We start from the raw sequence: 17,401 nt of genomic DNA on the forward strand, positions 1-17,401 counted from the left end.
ATACAGTGATGGTGTTCGAGGAGGTTTGTATCTGAGATGAATGGTGCTCTGGCTGGAGACTACTCTGATGAGTGAACCCTCGACAGCAAATACTGTGCCCCGGCTGATCCTTTCCCTGCAGCAAGGGATCTAGTGAAACATCATCATTGGACCCGATATCAGACAGGAACAGGCTCACTCCAGATCATTTGGGATCTCAGGTCTGGTTTTCGGAATGAGCCAGAATGTTGGATCTGAGAGGGGAATCTCTTCCAGAATCGTAAAAATGTAACAATGAGAATCCAATCAGATGGAGACTAGTCCAGGAGGGAGTGAGGGAGGGGGTGTCGGAGTTGGGAACTGGAAACCAGATCATGTTGCCCAAGAGGCCGAGTGGACAGTTTCTGTTTAGAAACTGAAGCTTATGCAGCTTCTCCTGGTTTCTAGCTCCATCATTAAATCAGGAGCAGTTTCAGCAAAGGGAGTCAATTTCTCATCAACACAGATTCACACCATCATCAGAACAGACGGAATAGGGACAGAAGGAGGCCATTCAGCCCCTCCAACCTGCTCCAATAAACTTCAAGGAATAATGTCTGAGGCCACTCAAACTCTCATCGCAAATCCCCTCATCCCAGGAATCTGCCTCGTGAATCTTTGCAATCTTTCCCCTCATCCCAGGAATCTGCCTCATGAATCTTTGCACTCTTTCCAAGGTCAATCTATCCTGGAGATAAACTGAAACAGGACAAGTGCTCCTGGTGTAGCCTCACCAAGGTTCTATATAATTAGAATAAGTGTCCTTCCCTCAGACATGGCCAGCAGATAGCTCTCAGTCACTCGTTCCCTCTCCCTCTCTCTTCATCACTCCCTTTTTCTCTCCTTCTCTCCATTTCTCTCTCTCTTTCTCTATCTGTTCCCTCTTGCTGTCTCTCCCTCTCCATCTCCTTCTGTCTGCCTCTCTCTGTCTCTCTTCATAGCTCTTCCTATTCATCACTCCCCACTCTCTCTCTCTCCATCACTCTCTGTCTGCCTCTCCCTTTCTTTGGGTCTCACTTGGTCTTCCTCTCCATCTCATTTCCTTCCATATCGATGTAATAAGTAGATTTGATCGGGGAAGGCAGTAGATGTGGTTTATTTGGACTTTCAGAAGGCTTTTGATAAATCCCACAGAACAGATTTGTGTATGAAATGAGGGTTCGTGGGACCGGGGACAGTGTACTGACAGGGCTTGAGAACAGATTGGTAGACAGGAAACAAAGAGTAGAAATAAATGGGCCTTTTTCTAAAAGGGTGCCGCAGCTATTCACAATATATGTTCATAATTCAGGTGAGGGAACTTAAGAATAATAGTCCCATGGTTGCAGATAACACAAAGCTGGGTGGTGGGTGAGCTGTGAGGACAATGCAGAGATGTGTGAGAATCGTGACGAAGGATGCTGTAGATTGCAGAGAGACATAGATAAGCTGCAGAGCTGGGCTGAGAGGTGGCAAATGGAGTTTAATGCAGACAAGTGTGAGGTGATGCACTTTGGTAGGAGTAACCAGAAGGCAAAGTACTGGGCTAATGGTAAGATTCTTGGTAGTGTAGATGAGCAGAGAGATCTCGGTGTCCATGTACACAGATCCTTGAAAGTTGCCACCCAGGTTGACAGGGCTGTTAAGAAGGCATACAGTGTTTTAGCTTTCATTAATAGAGGGATTGCATTTCGGAACCAAGAGGTTATGCTGCAGCTGTACAAAACTCTTGTGCGGCCGCACTTGGAGTATTGCGTACAGTTCTGGTCACCGCATTGTAAGAAGGATGTGGAAGCTTTGGAAAGGGTGCAGAGGAGATTTACTAGGATGTTGCCTGGTATGGAGGGAAGATCTTACGAGGAAAGGCTGAGGGACTTGAGGCTGTTTTCATTAGAGAGAAGAAGGTTGGCAGGTGACTTAATTGAAACATATAAAATAATCAGAGGGTTAGATAGGGTGGATAGGGAGAGCCTTTTTCCTAGGATGGTAACGGCAAGCATGAGGGGGCATAGCTTTAAATTGAGGGGTGAAAATATAGGACAGATATCAGAGGTAGTTTCTTTACTGAGAGAGTAGTAAGGGAATGGAACGCTTTGCCTGCAATGGTAGTAGATTCGCCAACTTTAGGTACATTTAAGTCATCATTGGCTAAGCATATGGACGTACATGGAATAGTGTAGGTTAGATGGGCTTCAGATTGGTTTGACAGGTCGGCACAAGGGCCTGTACTGTGCTGTAATGTTCTCTGTTCTATGCTTCAGTGTGACTTGGACAAGTTGAGTGAGGGGCAGAAGAAGTGCAATATGGATAAATATGAGATGATCCAGTTTAGTTACAAAAACAGGAAGGCAGATTATTATCAGAATGGTGATCGATTGGGAATGGGGAGGTGCAATGAGGACGTGGGTGTCACTGTACAGCAGTCACTGAACGTAAGCATGCAGGTGCTGCAGGTGGTGAAGAAGGTAAATGGTATGTTGGTCTTCATAGTGAGAGGCCTGAGTACAGGAGCAGGGATGTCTTGCTGCAACTGTGCAGGGCTTTGGTGAGATCACACCTCGAACATTCAATCCAAAACTGGCTCAGAGACAGGAGACACAGGGTGGTGCACAAAACTGTTTGAGTGATTGGATCCAGTGTGCAGTGGCATACCCCAGGGATCAGTGCTGGGTCCCTTATTGTTTGTGATATATACAAACAATGTAGATGAGAATGTGAGAGGCGAGGTGTGGGGTTCTGAAAACCAGGTTTATAGCTCACACAATAATTTGTGGATGGTTGACAGTGAGGAAGAAGGTCTTCAGTTCCAGGAGGGTATAACCGGATTGGTCAGATGGGCTGATCAGAGGCAGATGGAATTTAACCTTGATAAATGTGAGGTGATGCACTTTTGAAGGTATAACTGGTTTTTAGGGCTGTTATGAAGAGAAAATGGAACACTTACTTCTATCATTCCAGGTATAGACTGTAAGAGCAGGGAGGTTATGGTGGAGCTGCACAGAACTATGGTGAGGCCATAGCTGGAGCACTTTGTGCACCACACTATAGGAAGGATGTGATTGTAGTGGAGGGGGTGCAGAGGAGACTCACCAGAATGTTGCCTGGCATGGAGCATTTCAGATATAAAGTGAGGCTGGGTAAGGTCAAGTTGATTCGTTTGGAGCAGGGAAGATGGAGGGGGGTGCTGATCAAGGGATATAAGGTTATGAGGGGAATGCACAGAGTGGATAGAAAGCAGCTGTTCCCCCTCCTGTCAGAGGGTCAGTAACAAGTTGGCACACGTTCAATGTGGAAGGCAGGAGCATTAGAGGGGAGTTGAGGAGCAGGGTTTCATCCAGCGGGAGGTTGGGTTTGGAACGCACTGCCTGGGAGGGTAGTTGAGGTGAGAAACCTCACAGCTTTTAAAAAGTTTCAGAGATAGTAGGAACTGCAGATGCTGGAGAATCTGAGACAACAAAGTGCAGAGCTGAATGAATACAGCAGGCCAAGCAGCATCAGAGGAGCAGGAAAGCTGACGTATCGGGCCCAGACCCTTCTTCAGAAATGGGGGAGGGGAAGGGGGTTTCTGAAATAAATAGAGGAGAAGATGGGAGTTACCTACACCTAACTTTAATGGCTCCATCCCCGCCTCTTGGACCTGTCTAACTCCTCTCCACCTTTGTTCTCCTCTATCCATCTTCTATCTGCCTCCCCCTCTCTCCCTATTTATTTCGGAACCTCCTTTTCCTCCCGCATTTCTGAAGAAGGGTGTAGGACTGAAACGTCAGCTTTCCAGCTCCCCTGATGCTGCTCTGCCTGCTGTGTTCATTCAGCTCTTCACCTTGTTATCTCAGCCTTTAAAAACTACTTGGATGAACACTCATCATATGTCATAACATTCAAAGCTATGAGCCTTGTGTCAGAACGTGGAACGATTGTGGGTTTAGTGTAGTTTGCTTAGCACAGATGCAATGGGCCGAAGGGCCTTGTCTATGCTGTGTGATTTTATGATTCTATAGTGTGCAGTTTTGGTCTCCTTACCGAGTGAAGGACGCTCTGACTGTGGAGGGAGGGCAGCGAAGGTTTACCAGACTGATTCCTGGGATGACAGCACTTACATCTAATGGCAAACTGTATCGGTTAGGACTATATTGGCTGGAGTTTAGAAGATTGAGGAAATCACATTGACACTGGTAAAATTCTAACAGGATAAGGCAGGGTAAACACAAGAATCTAGTTGAGCAGCAGTCAGTGCTCAGCGAGAGGGATAGAATTTGTACCGGGAACTGAAGAGCAAGGCTTTGATCTTCCCACTGTGTTTCCCAGTGAGGGCTCCTCAGTCGTGACTGCTCTTAGCTGCTGTGATTGTCACTGATTGGACACATTATTAGAGATTCTGACCACAGCAGAATGTCCCAGTGTAAAAAATAACTGCAAAGCCTGTCAGATCGCATGATTGAAACTTCACCAACAGAGGAAGTGAAAGCAGGAGCTCAGAGCAGCTGCTGTTTGTTACTGAGACAGGAGAAAACTGTGAACCGTCTGCACAATCTTACAGCACAGGAGGAGGCCATTCAGCCCATTGTGTTTGTGAGTGACCCCATTAGTCCCACTGCCCTCTCGCTTAATATAACACAACAAATCTTTCCTTTTCAGCTCGATCTCCAATTCCTTCTTGTACACCTGGGTACACAGAACAAGACTGCCCTCACCTGGGCTCCAAACTGGCACCTCATTCATTTATTGGGAGACAAACTACCTGGGCTGGGAAATGGAGCTCAGGACCCTGAACACTCCCTCTCTCCTCGTGAGGGATAGTTCCATGGACTCTGACAGGATGTTCCAACATTTCTCACTTCCCTATTCTGTGTGCGGAAGACTGGAACTGTCAGCAGGCATTCAATTGCAGCAGTCATCATCACTTTAACCAATTCTATCCAACCTCTCTTTATAACTCAAACTCAGTTATGGAGAGTTGAGGAGGTTGAGGGGTGACCTTCTAAAGGCTTATAGAAGAGCAGTATAGATAAAGTGAATGACACATGTCTTTTCCCTCGGGTGGGACATTTCTAGACTGGGGGCATATTATTAGGGTGAGAGGAAAAAGGTTTATAAAAGACACCAGGGGCAAGTTTTATTTCCACATAGAGTGGTTCGTCTGTGTGCTGAACTTTTCAGAGGAAGTGGTGGTTGTGGCTATAAGGTTTAACAGGCATTTGGGCAAGTTCATGAAAAAGAAATGTTTGGAAGGATATGGGCCAATCGCGGTCAGATGGGATGAGTTTCATTTGGGAATGTGGCCAGTGTGGCCTGGTTGGACCGAAGGGACTGCTTCTGTGCTGTATGACTCTATGACTCTAGAACTGAAACTCTCCAGCCCGGGCAACATCCTGGTAAATCTCGTCCGCATCATCTGCAGCGATGTCACACCTCTCCTGGAGTGTGGATTCCTGAACTGCACACAATGCTCTCGCTATGGCCTAACTGACTGTTTAACAGATCCAGCATAACCTGTCTGTCCTTAAATTCCATACCTCGGCTAATAAAGGTAAGTATCCAAAACACCTTCTTAAACATTTTATTTGCCTGCCCTGACACTCTAAGGGGCTGGTGTACCTGCACACCTGACCCTCAGTGTTTCCCAGATTCCTACCATCCATCATGTATTCCCTTGCGTTGTTTGTCCTGCTCAAGTGTATCACCTCACATTTATCCAGACTGAATTCTTTTTGCCCCTGATCAGCCCATCTATCCAGTCCGTCTCTATACTCCAGTAATCTGAGCCCCCCTCTTCATGATTTACCACTCACCAATTTTGTACCATCTATGAGCTTACTGATCAACCTTTCTCCATTCAAAACTAAATCTTTGACATTAATTACAAACCAACAAGGGCCCAAATATTGACTCCCATGGGATCCCCGCTAGACGCAGATTTTCAGTCAGAAAAATACTCCTCAACAAGCATCCTCTGCTTCCCTGGACTCAGCACATTCTGGATCCAATTTGTCAAATTTCCTTTTAGATAGATAGATAGAGAGAGGAATGTCAGAGAGTGGCAGTGAGCGTGAAAGCAGAATATGTGAGAGAAAGGTGATTATGAGGGATTTGGAGAAGTGATGGCACTTAATTGTTACACAATTAATTGAGAGATACCAGGAATGTTCTAGGGAACATATTCTGTCACAGTCGATGGTGGAATTTGAAATTAATATAAAACAAATCTGGAATTAAGAGTCTCATGGTGAACATAAATCATCGATTCACGAATGCCATTTTGGGAAGGAAACTGCCTTTCTCATCTGGTCTGGGCTACATGTAATGTGGTTGGCTCTCACCTGCCTTTGAGCAACCATGATTGGGCAATGAATCCTAGTTCAGCTAGTAATACCAAAAGCTGAAGATGAAATTTTTTTAAAAAATCAATAAGAGAGGGAGTGAGTGAGAGAGTGTGTGTCTGTGAGAGAGAGAAGGGGAATTATGAGGGGCTGACGTGGCTTTCTCTCTGCCTGATGCCATTTACATACTGAGGGACTCACTGCCTGAGAGGCTGGATATGTCACACACTCTAGGAACATTGGAGCAGGGTTTAGATCGCCACTTGTGTTGCTGTAGCCTCCGGGACTATGGGCCAAGAGCTGGAAAATGCGATTAGAATCATCAGATCTTTGTTGACCAACACAGACACTATAGGCCAAGAGGCCTCATTCAATGTTGTCATGTCAATGACTGTCAGAGACAGTGAGAAAGAGGCAGAGAGAGTGAGAGGGAGAAGAGGAAGTGTGAGGGGCTGACGTGGCTCTCTCTCTGCTTGATGCCATTTACATATTGAGGAACACCCAGTAAGACTCTCGCAGGCTGCAGCTTTATAAAGCAGGGCCAAGAGAAAGGAGAGTTTATCAGGCACCAGGCACAGGGACAGGAGCACGCACCATGATTTCATATATCCAGCTGATCTGGCCTCTGGCATTCTGCGTCGCAGGTACAAATCTCTCTCCTTCCACCTTGAATCTTCAGCTGCTCTCCATTTCACTCCAATTCCATTGACTTGTGATTGAAGGGAAAATGCTGAAACCAGAGAAATGCTCAGTGTCTCCAACAATCTCTCATTTGACAGGATCTTTCTGTGACCGTTTTGGCTTCACTGTGTTTCTCTCTGACCCCTCAGGTATCAGTGGGGACATCACCATGACCCAGTCTCCCCCGGTGCTGTCAGTGGGACTGGGCCAGACCGCAACTCTCACCTGTACGGCCAGTCAGAGTGCCACTACGGATGTTGAATGGTTCCAGCAGCAAGAAGGACAGAAACCCTCTCTCCTGATCTACAATGCAGTAGCACGATTCACCGGGAGAGAAGTGTCCAGCACACACTTTACCCTGACAATCAGCAACGTTCAGAAAGAGGATGTCGCTGACTATTACTGTCAGCAAAGTAGGGCCTACCCTTGGCACAGTGATAGAGAGCTGTACAAAAACCCCAATACAGACAGCAACACCCCCTGCACTGACACATGCCACATTTATATATAAATGAAACTGAACAAATGACCCCATGTGGGATTGTCACTGCCCACTACACACTCCTGTCCTTGTGCTGTCCACTGCTCACTGAAGGCCTGAAGTTTCCCTCTGACACTCCTTGGCCACATGTGAAGAGAGCTGCAAGATTTAACATCAAAAAATAAAGTTCACAAATCTCCTTGACCCAGCTGGATACAACCCAGAGAGAGAGAGGGGGAGACAGAGTGCGAGAGAGAAAACAGAAAGAGAGAAACTGAGAGTGAAAGACATGAATGAAAAAGAGAAACAGAGAGGCAGGGAGAGGATAAGAATGAGTGAGTTGCAGAGAGAGACAGGGACAGTGGGTGTGAGTGACGGAGGGAAGCAGAGAGCAGAGGTTTATGTACAGCCTCTGCACTGGGAGCTCTCACTGTGGTTTATGTTCGGTAAAGGAACCAAGCTCAGACTGAGTAAGTAAACCTCTATCCTCCGTTATTAACCCTTTCGATACTGAAACTTTAGAAAACACAAACGCTGAATTGTTGAAGGTGTTCGTGGGGAGTTGCAGTGAATGAAATGGTTGATTATGGAGCACCGTGTCTAACAGGGGGCCTAGCTGTATTTCTTTAGTTCCATTGCCCCCTTTAAGCAGCAAGATATAAGTCAGTAAGTTTTACTCACCGTGTGGAGGAGCTGTGCCTGTTTGCAGCCTGTGGTCACATTCCTGCAGCACGGACTGAAATCAATGAGTAGCCTCCTGCCAGTCTCAGTGTGATGGACACGGACAGAGTTTGATGTGAACTCTGGCTCCCTGTCCCAGTCTCTGATCTCACTGACCCCAGCAGCATCAGCAGCAACACAGTGAGGCACCGAGCTCCCACATCCCCCAGCTTTAACTCTGCTCAATCACACACTCACTGAATTATTACAGTGCATAGTGAGGCCATTCCACCCATACTGTCTGGACCAACTCTCCAAATGAGCAATTCACTGAGAGTCATTCTCCTGCTTTCTCCCTGTCACCCTGCACATTGTTCCTTTACAAATAACAGTCTAATTCCCTTTGGAACGTTTGAATTGAAGCTGCCTCAACCACACTCTCAGGCAGTGCATCCCACACCTTAACCACTCACTGGCTGAAAATGCTTTTCTTCATTGCATTCATCTCTCCTCATTCCCAAGATCCAGTTCAAGCAGACCCTCCATTCTCATTGAGCTGGTAATACAAAGCTGGAGAAAATTCACTTGTACATACTCTCATAACTCTGGCCCCTCTCTGCCCTTCACACTGGTACCACCCCAGTCTATAATCAGATCATGCAAGTCCCCCATTATAAGAACTCTATGATATTTGCACCTCTCTGTAAATTCCTTACAGATCTGTTCCTCTACATCATTCCCATAGGTCAGTGAAGTATAGACTGCACTGAGTAATCTGATTGCATCTTTTTTTGTTCCTTATCTCCAGCCAAATCAACTCTGTCCTTGACCTTCCTGGGACATCCTCTTTCTCCAGCTCTACACTGATCTCCATAATCAATCCCACCTTCCCGTGTCCTTTTCCCCCCTAACATCCAGTCTTGTCCTTTTTTGAGCCTGGTCTGTGTGAGAGCCACGTCAGAGTTCCATTTGGCAATCTGTGTCTGTAACTTCCCAGTCTTACTCCCTACACTCCATTCAGTCCCATACATGCACAGTGACCCTGATTGAAACTTTACTACTCTCTCCCTCACTCTGACCCTGCCTATCAAACCACATTTCCTTATTCTACTGCTAACTATCTCTCCCAGGATCCCGTGGACCTTGGTGTTCTTCTCTGATATTCCCTTCTGGTCCCCACAGCCCTGCCAAGTTAGTTTAAACCTTTCCAACAGCACTAGCAATCACGCCACAAAGGAACTCTGTCCGAGTTCAGCTCAGAAGTAACCTGTCTAACCTGTCCAGCTCCCATCTTCCTCAGCACCAATCCCAAGTCTCTAAAGCCCTCCATCCTGGAACCAATTTCCAACCCCACATTCCCCTCTCTTATACTCCTCTTTCTATTCTCACTTGTGTGTGGCACTGGGAGTAATCCAGAGATTCCTCCTTTTGAGCTCCTGCTGCTAGTTTCCTCCCGAGCTCCCTAAACTCTGACCACAGGACCACATCACTTTTTTCCCTCTGTCACTGGGACCAATGTGGACCCTCCTGAGCCACCTGTGGTGCCATGGGCTTGGCTCAGGCCGCACTCCCCAGATGAATCATCATTCCCATCGGGATTCTGAACTGAATCCTGGTTGGAGAGTGGCATATACTCAGGGCACCCCTGGTTGTTGCCTGATCCTTTGGACTGTCTGTTGCTCCCCCACTCCCTTGCTCCCTGCATACTCTGAAACTGCAGAGGGACCACATCTAGAAACGTGCTCTCCTTGGAGCTTTCAGCCTCACAGACTCTCCGCACTGACACCAACAGCTGCTCAAGCTCCAAAACTCAGAGCTCCAACTGCTGTCACTGACCACACTTCCTGCTCTCATGGTATTCCAGGAGCCAGGAAGCATTCTGAAGTTCCCACATGGAACATGGTGCACACTCTCTCCACTCCCAGGTTATCTCTTGGTAAAGTTCCGATGATAAACAGCTACAGCAGGACTCACAGTCCAGTGGTTCTAAGGTCTTGCTGAAACTCTCCATAAGAGACTAATAAAGGCAGAATTAGGCCGTTCAGCCCATCAAGTCTGCTCTGCCATTTGATCATGGCTGACATATCTTTCAAACCCATTCTCCTTCCTTCTCCCAGAAATTTTGATCCCCTTACAAATTAAGCAACTTAGCATGGCCAATCCACCTAAACTGGATTGTGGGAGGAAACCGGAGTTCCCAGTGGAAATCCATTCAGACATGGGACAACGTGCAAACCCCACATGGACAGTCATCTGAGGGTGGAATTGAACCTGGGTCCCTGGCGCTGTGAGGCAGCAGTGCTAATCACTGAGTCTCCATGTCGCCCCAACTACATGGAGACAAGCTGCACACAATATTCCAAATGCAGTCTGTTCAGTCAAAATGAATTATGACGCAGTATTTACCTTTGTAACTGCCAACTGAATCAGCATGTTAACCCGAAGAGAAACCTGAACAGTCCCCTTGTGCTAAAGATTTCTTCATTTAGAAAATAGACTACCCTCTATTTTTCCTACCAAAGTGCAAAACCTCACACTTTTCCACATTGTACTCCATCAGCTACTTCTTTGCCCTCTTTTTGAGCTTGTCCACAGCCTTCTGCAGGCTCCCTGCACCCTCAACACTGTCTCCTCCCCCGATCATTGTCATCTGCAAACTTAGCAAAATATGCCCTCAGTACCATTTCCCAGATCATTACTGTATAATTATGTTTTACATGAATAGCTGTAGACCCAACACTGACACTTGCTGAACTCCACTAGGCACTGGTTACCATCCTGGAAAAGATCCATTTATTTCCACTCTCTATCCATGCCAGTACCGTGCCCAAATGCCATGGGTATTTATGTTATTTAGCAGCTTTATGTGTGGCCACTTGTCAAAGGCCTGGAAATCCATATAGGTCAATGGTTTCCTCCCACTGTCAAAGATGTGCAGGCTAGGTGGATCAGCCATGCTAAATTGCCCGTAGTGTTCAGGGTTGTGTGGGTTATAGGGGGATGGGTCTGGGTGGGATGCTCCAAGGGGCAGTGTGGACTTGTTGGGCCGAAGGGCCTGTTTCCACACAGTAAGGAATCTAATTTAATCACGTCTATTGGTTCTCCTTTGTCTAACTTGCTCATTAGCTCCTACTATAACACTAGGTTCCAGCTTCTCCCTCTCAAACAGTGGGGAGAATCCTGTCATATTGTGATCACTGCCCCAAGGAGTTCATTCACTTTCAGCTCCCTAATCAGATCTGCCTCATTACACATCATCAAATCCAGAAATACCTCTTCACTAGTGGGCTCTACCACGTGCTCCGAAAAAGCCATCTTGTAAACAATCAACATATTCTTTTCCCTGAGGTCATCAACAGATCTGACTTTTCCTGTCCATTGCATATTAAAACTCCCCATGATTATAGTAACACTGCCTCTCTTACATGGCTTTTCTTTCTCCTGATTTATTTTCTACCCCACATCCTGACCACTGCTCGGAGGCCTGTACACGAGTCCCATCAGGGCCTTTTATTCTTCATGGTTCATCAGCTCTACCCCCACAGATTCTATGTCTTCTGACTCAATAAGGCTCTTGCTATCAATTTAATTTAATTTCTTAGTGACAAGGCACACCTGCCCTCTTTGCCCATTGTCTGTCCTTTCAATAGGACGTGTACCCTTGGATATTTAGTTCCCAGCCCTGATCCCCCTGCAGCCACATCACTGTGATACCCACAACACTGTAGCTGCCAATTTCAATCTGCATTACAAGCTCATTTCATATACTGTGTACAACTAAGTAAAACACCCTCAGTCCTGCATTGACCGCCCTCCTTCTTATAGTTGTTCCCTTATCTGCTGTGCCTAGAGTTAGGTTTTTGATCGTTTCCATACTCTTTATCCTTTTACTTGTTCTGGAAACTTTAATTATCTCTCCAGATCCCAACCCCCATTCAAAGTCCTTGGAAACTAGATTTACCTCAATTTGCCACTTTGTTTACCTTATTTCAATTGCTTTGTGTGTTTAGACACAAAGCCTTTAAGTTTGTTCTTTTTTTAAAATCAAGTTTCCCTGCACCTTTGGTATAATATTACATTCACAAAATCTGTCTCTTCTTTTTATTTTCTGGTAACAATCAACCCCATTATTAACCAGCAAACCACCTTCTCCTTTATCTTTCAATTTCTCATTTTCCATCCAATCCCTTTCTCTTTGGGTCGAGTTCAGGCCAATATATAACCCTGAAACAACATCAATGTAAATGGTTCTGTGATCTCATTGCTGCTCGTGGGATCTTCTTGAGTACAAACTGGCTGCCACATCCCACACATTCCAACAGTGACTGCTCTTCAGGCAAGGGCCTCACTATCTGTTAATGTCTTTGGGAGATCCCAAGGCATGAAGTACTCAATAGAAATACGTCTGTCTTTTCTATGGATGAACAGAGAGTCTTTCAGATGGGCAAGATGTCATTCCTTGGCACTATTAGACAAAGAACAGGGCAGATTCTCCTGGTGTCCTGGTCAATCATTTTCCTCCCAATCACCATCATTAAAAATCTGATGCTCTGCTCATTATCACGCCGCTTGCTGGAATCTTGCTATGCACAATCTGCTGGAAAGAACAATTGGGACATCCTGAAGTGGGGCATGTGCTACACAAATGCAAGTTTTTCTTTGAGGTTGGAGTCTCCTGATCCTGACACTCACCCACTGTCCGTGCACTATCACCTTCCATGGGTTATGGGGTCATTAGGAGCAGTGATTCTACCTAACCCTGGGACACTGAGACTCATTGCAGCTTCACCCTTGACCTCAGCTCAGTGCTGGGCAGCAAGATTTAAAAAGAAATTGAGAACCTTCTATGTGGATACTCAATGTTACTCTTTTCTGAAGTGCCGGGACCCAAATCTACTCCAATGCTCTCAGATAAAGTTCTCTTGATTTGTGATTGATCAGAGATACTGTGCTGGCGGCAGTGGCTCAATGGTTAGCCCTGCTGCCTCACAGCACATAGGGATCTGGGTTCAAATCCACTCTCAGGTAACCAACTGTATGAAATTTAAACAGTTGCCCTGTGCCTGAATGGGTTTCCTCCCACAGTCCAAAGAGGTGCAGCTTGGTGTGTTGGCCAGGCTAAATTATCCCTGGTGTCCTGCGCTTTGCAGGCTGGGTGGGTTAGCTGTGGGGTTACTCCTACTCTGGAGGGTTTGGTGAGTCAAGTGAATTTCCAAGTGTCTTTTCAGTGTGATGAGGATTTCTGCCTCTCCCACCCTTTCAGACAGTGAATTCCAGATCCTTTTGCCCTCTGGGGTGCTTACTCTTCAACTCCCCTCAAACCCTGTCCCCCATTCATTTCAATTTCTCCCCATGGTTATTGCCCTCTCTGCTGATGGAAATCAGTCCTTCCTATCCACTCTACCCAGGCCCCTCTTTTACACACCTTGATCTAATCTCTCCTCAGTCCCCTCTGTTCCATAGAAATCAGTCCCAGCTAAAACTCCCCATTCCTGACAAAATCCTCATAAATCTCCTCTGTTCCCTTTCTAACGGGATCAGAGTCTTCCTATTATATGGTGACCAGAACTGTACACAGCTCTGTCTCTGTGCTCCAACTGGGGTTTTACACAGTTCCAGATTAACCTGTTCACCAGAATTGTATAGAGGATTGAACATCACCCTCCCCGTTTGTTCTTCTCTACTGTGGCTGCTTTCTCATATCCCAGGCCGAGAGTCTGGATTTGGGAATCCCACCCTTACTCGATGGGAACAGATTCTGAACAATCTCGGTCTTGTCAGGGCACCAGGAGGCTTCCAAGGACACAAATTTCCTATCATGGAACTGGTTCCAGTCCCCTTTTACCAAATCACCGCAGTTTCACAAAATAGTTCACTCCCAAATGAAAACATTGACACATGCTCCATTTCCATCCCTACTGTCAATCTCACTGAGTTCTTCGTCACTGTCACTAAAATGCTCCCCCATTGATAGCCCTTCCAGCTGCTGCCCACATTCACCCCCTAAACAATGGTACCAAAACTGTCCCTTTCCCTTCTGCTGTTTCATCAACACCTTCTCAGGGCAATTAGGGGTGGGCAATAAATGCAGGCCCTGCCAATAACTCAAGAATTTAAACATCATCTATTCTTTTCCTGGGTTTGTTTGGTTTTGCCTACAAATGTTCAAATGGATTATTTTGACAGTTAATGTTCAGAGAGTTGAAATCCATTTGAATGGCAGGGATTAAAATTGCTTCTCTTGTCTTTCAGGCTGTGACAGGTCTCAGCCCAAGCTGACCCTGCTGCCCCCCTCTCCGGAGCAGGTCCAGACCAAGGGCACTGCCACTCTCGTATGCCTTGCCAATCACTTCTATCCTGATGAGCTGGTAGTGCAGTGGAAGAAGGACGGTGCAGTCATTTCAGACGGGGTTCAGACCAGCACCTACAGTGTCAGCAGCCTGCTGACCCTCTCTGGCTCTGACTGGGAGTCCAATGCTCGCTTCTCCTGTGCCCTCACCCATGTCACCCTCTCCTCTCCCCTCAGCAAGAGCATCAGGAGATCAGAGTGTGTGTAGTTGTTTGAGACAGTCCACAGAGGAGACACAACTTTAAACAGAACGGGGCTGAGCTGGCAGGGCAAAGGTCATTGTCAGCACGGAACTTCAACTCGCTTCCTTCTTGGGTCTGGCTTGGAGACACATCTGAGGTTCAGGCCTTAAGATAGGTCATTGGGACAGTGTAGAAAGAGCTTTACTCTGTTGCTCACCCCATGCTGTCTCTGTCCTGGAATTGTTTGATGGGGATAGTGTTGACTTGAGATAACAAACAAATGCTCTCGAAGTTGCTAAAGACTGTCAGTTTTACAAAAACAATGTGAACCTCACAAGTCTCTGCTACAGTAAACCAGACCTCCTTCCTGCTCAGCCGCCAGTTCCAATTTAAGGCTTTGTCACTGTTTAAATGGACAGGATTCTCATATTATTGAGAAAATCTTCACAAGTATTTTCCTCAAGCTCCATTGTGGTTGTGAATTTGTGCAGCTTCCTCTGTCTGGGCTGTTAATTACAATGTTTTTTTTTCCTGTCTAAGTCAATCTGGGAAAGGGAATAAACATGAAGAAGATTCAGTCTCTGTCTGTGTCTCTGAGTGTGTTTTGGAAGTTGACCATCCCCCTGTCAGCTGATTTACAGGTCACCTAGCCAATCAATGACATTTCTACTGCAGATTAGATTGAGAGTCATTTATTTTCAAAAGATCCATTTGATCTGGAATCAGGTGATTGTACAAGATTCCAAACAGAACAGAAACTGCCTGGCATCAAATTGTTACAATCTGAGGTACATACTCTTCACTCTGTTGGTCCAGACCCAGCTGGTGGGATTGCACTGTGCACTCTATCCTGCTGCTGGGTAACACCCTGAAATTGACTTTGGCCAATCACAGGTGCTGGAGGCTACAGTCCTGACACTCATTTCTCCCACCGTCGCCTGTTCTTCACAGTAACAGCTCAAAACTGAATTTAGTGAGGTCTTAGTTCACAGACAGGATCAGTCAGGATCCCGCACAATACATGCTGCTGTGAGTATGACTGTCATCCAATGCTGTCTCTGTCAGTCTAGATATGGCTGTTACCCAGTTAATGTCTGTGAGCGTGTATCTCAGCTTTGCAGCATGCCATCCCTCCTTGAGTTTGATTTCAGTGTAAAACTCAGTTAATGATTTCTGATTTGATTTGAGAAGGGGAAAGGAGGGGAAGGGAGGGGAGGGGAGTATGCTGTGTCAGGACAAGTTGTGATCATATCCTGGCCCCCATTCCCATATTCCATGGACGTTGTGATCAATGTGTCTACAACTGAGATTTATAGGACAGAGTGCAGTCACTTACTGACGATCCCACTTCTGGCCAGACGGTGCTCACATCGACACCAAATAGTTTGAAGTGAATGGGAAAGAATTGGGATCTTTCTATACAATTACCTGAAGGGCCAGTGGTGTGGAGTCATTAGAAAACACAAACAGACCAACAACAGAGTTACTTTATTGTTGAAAATAAAACTGCTACAAATATAAGCTGCCCCCAGAGATGGCAGCACTAGGGTGAGCAACTGGGGGCAGCTGGCATTACAGATAAACACACCAACAACAGGAACCTGTTCCCTGGGACAATAGACTGCTGCAAGTTAAACATAAAATTTTCCCAAATTTTAACTACTTTGAATATTGAACCTGTCTGAAAATTAAAGGAACAAGATAGATTATTTGTTCTTTGTACATTGTGCAAAACGAGTCCTTTAGCTGTTCCTCTGTCACATCGACACACACTGGCTTTTTAAGGCTGAAAGGGAAGAATGTAGGACAGACCTGTGCCTAGACCCAAGCAGAACATTTAGTGTGTAAGACAGGACGAGCAGAATGTGACAGTGAATCATGGGAACTGACCTGAGCAAAACATGATCTCTGTGGGTCAATGAATAGGAGAAGCTCTCAGTCCGGACAGCGAGCAAGAGAGAGCATGAGCGTGTGAAAGAGGGAGAGAGCAAGACAGCAGGAGCTCTGGATAGCAAGAATCTCAGAAAGAGGGAGCATACAGGGCAGTGTGAGAAGAAAGGAGAGGGAGGAGAGACAGTAGAGAGTGAAGAAGGTTCTCAGTTCGCCTGGTCAAGGTGACGAATCAGCAAACACTGGTATTTCTTACAGCCCCTCATCCTTCCCAGTGCCTGCAGGATTAACCCACTCACCATATTAAACCAATGAGATTCCCAAACAAAGAGGGCTGCCAATGAAAATGACAAGAAGGTGCTGATTATAAAATACAACATTTCTTGTTCTACAATATACAAACCAACAATCGGTCAGATTGGATTCCAAGATTGAGGAAGGACTTAAATGTACAAAGAACTGGGCAGCTGGCCCCGAGCAGGGCAATTTCTTGAGCTTGAGGATAGTGCCAGTGGTGAGGACTTGCTGTTGAGTTCAGGAGGTAATCCTCAGTCTGCTGTTCCTTCACCATCAGGGGCTGAGAAGAGGGGGAGGACGAGGTGTGTGGCACTATGTGCTTTCCTTGGGAGCAGGGGAAGGTGGAGGCTGAGGGGGTTGAGTGCCAGTGGCAGTTTTGATCGAGTTTAGGGTCTTGCTGAGCCAGGAGTTTTTGGCAGCTTGGATCTCATTGAGGAGAGCTCCCCGATGGTGCTCCAGCTCCTGGGAAAGGCAGAGAAAAGAAACAATGATTTTACCAGGAAATAATCCATCAGGACAACCCAGAGACAGAGTATCTGCAGGGAGC

General features: G+C 46.3%; 2 protein-coding genes across 7 annotated transcripts in view; one reads left to right on the plus strand and one right to left on the minus strand.

Moving 5' to 3' along the window:
- Positions 1-6,888: 6,888 nt before the first annotated feature.
- On the plus strand, positions 6,889-15,249 carry LOC125456583 (uncharacterized). Its single transcript, XM_059648227.1, has 4 exons — positions 6,889-6,958; positions 7,145-7,489; positions 7,650-7,946; positions 14,389-15,249. Exons 1-4 carry the CDS (start codon positions 6,910-6,912, stop codon positions 14,691-14,693), a joined length of 996 nt encoding a protein of 331 aa, XP_059504210.1. The 5' UTR covers positions 6,889-6,909; the 3' UTR covers positions 14,694-15,249.
- A 1,672-nt stretch (positions 15,250-16,921) lies between these two features.
- rabgap1l (RAB GTPase activating protein 1-like) overlaps positions 16,922-17,401 on the minus strand; it is a 444,915-nt gene continuing 444,435 nt past the window's right edge. For all 6 annotated transcript variants that reach the window (XM_059647710.1, XM_059647711.1, XM_059647709.1 and 3 more), the window contains one exon: positions 16,922-17,316. In XM_059647710.1, the coding sequence (XP_059503693.1) occupies positions 17,167-17,316 (150 nt within the window). In that variant the 3' untranslated portion in view covers positions 16,922-17,166. The remainder of the gene's footprint in view (positions 17,317-17,401) is intronic.

Source organism: Stegostoma tigrinum, chromosome 8, assembly GCF_030684315.1.
Source record: "Stegostoma tigrinum isolate sSteTig4 chromosome 8, sSteTig4.hap1, whole genome shotgun sequence".
NCBI classification, from domain to species: domain Eukaryota; kingdom Metazoa; phylum Chordata; class Chondrichthyes; order Orectolobiformes; family Stegostomatidae; genus Stegostoma; species Stegostoma tigrinum.

What these genes read in the sequence shown, in the direction of transcription:
- LOC125456583 (XM_059648227.1), top strand. Translation starts at nt 6,910, where the DNA reads ATGATTTCATATATCCAGCTGATCTGGCCTCTGGCATTCTGCGTCGCA. An exon ending in TCTGGCATTCTGCGTCGCAG is followed by an intron (nt 6,959 to 7,144) that starts GTACAAATCTCT and finishes CTGACCCCTCAG; the next exon opens with GTATCAGTGGGGACATCACC. An exon ending in CACCCCCTGCACTGACACAT is followed by an intron (nt 7,490 to 7,649) that starts GCCACATTTATA and finishes GCAAGATTTAAC; the next exon opens with ATCAAAAAATAAAGTTCACA.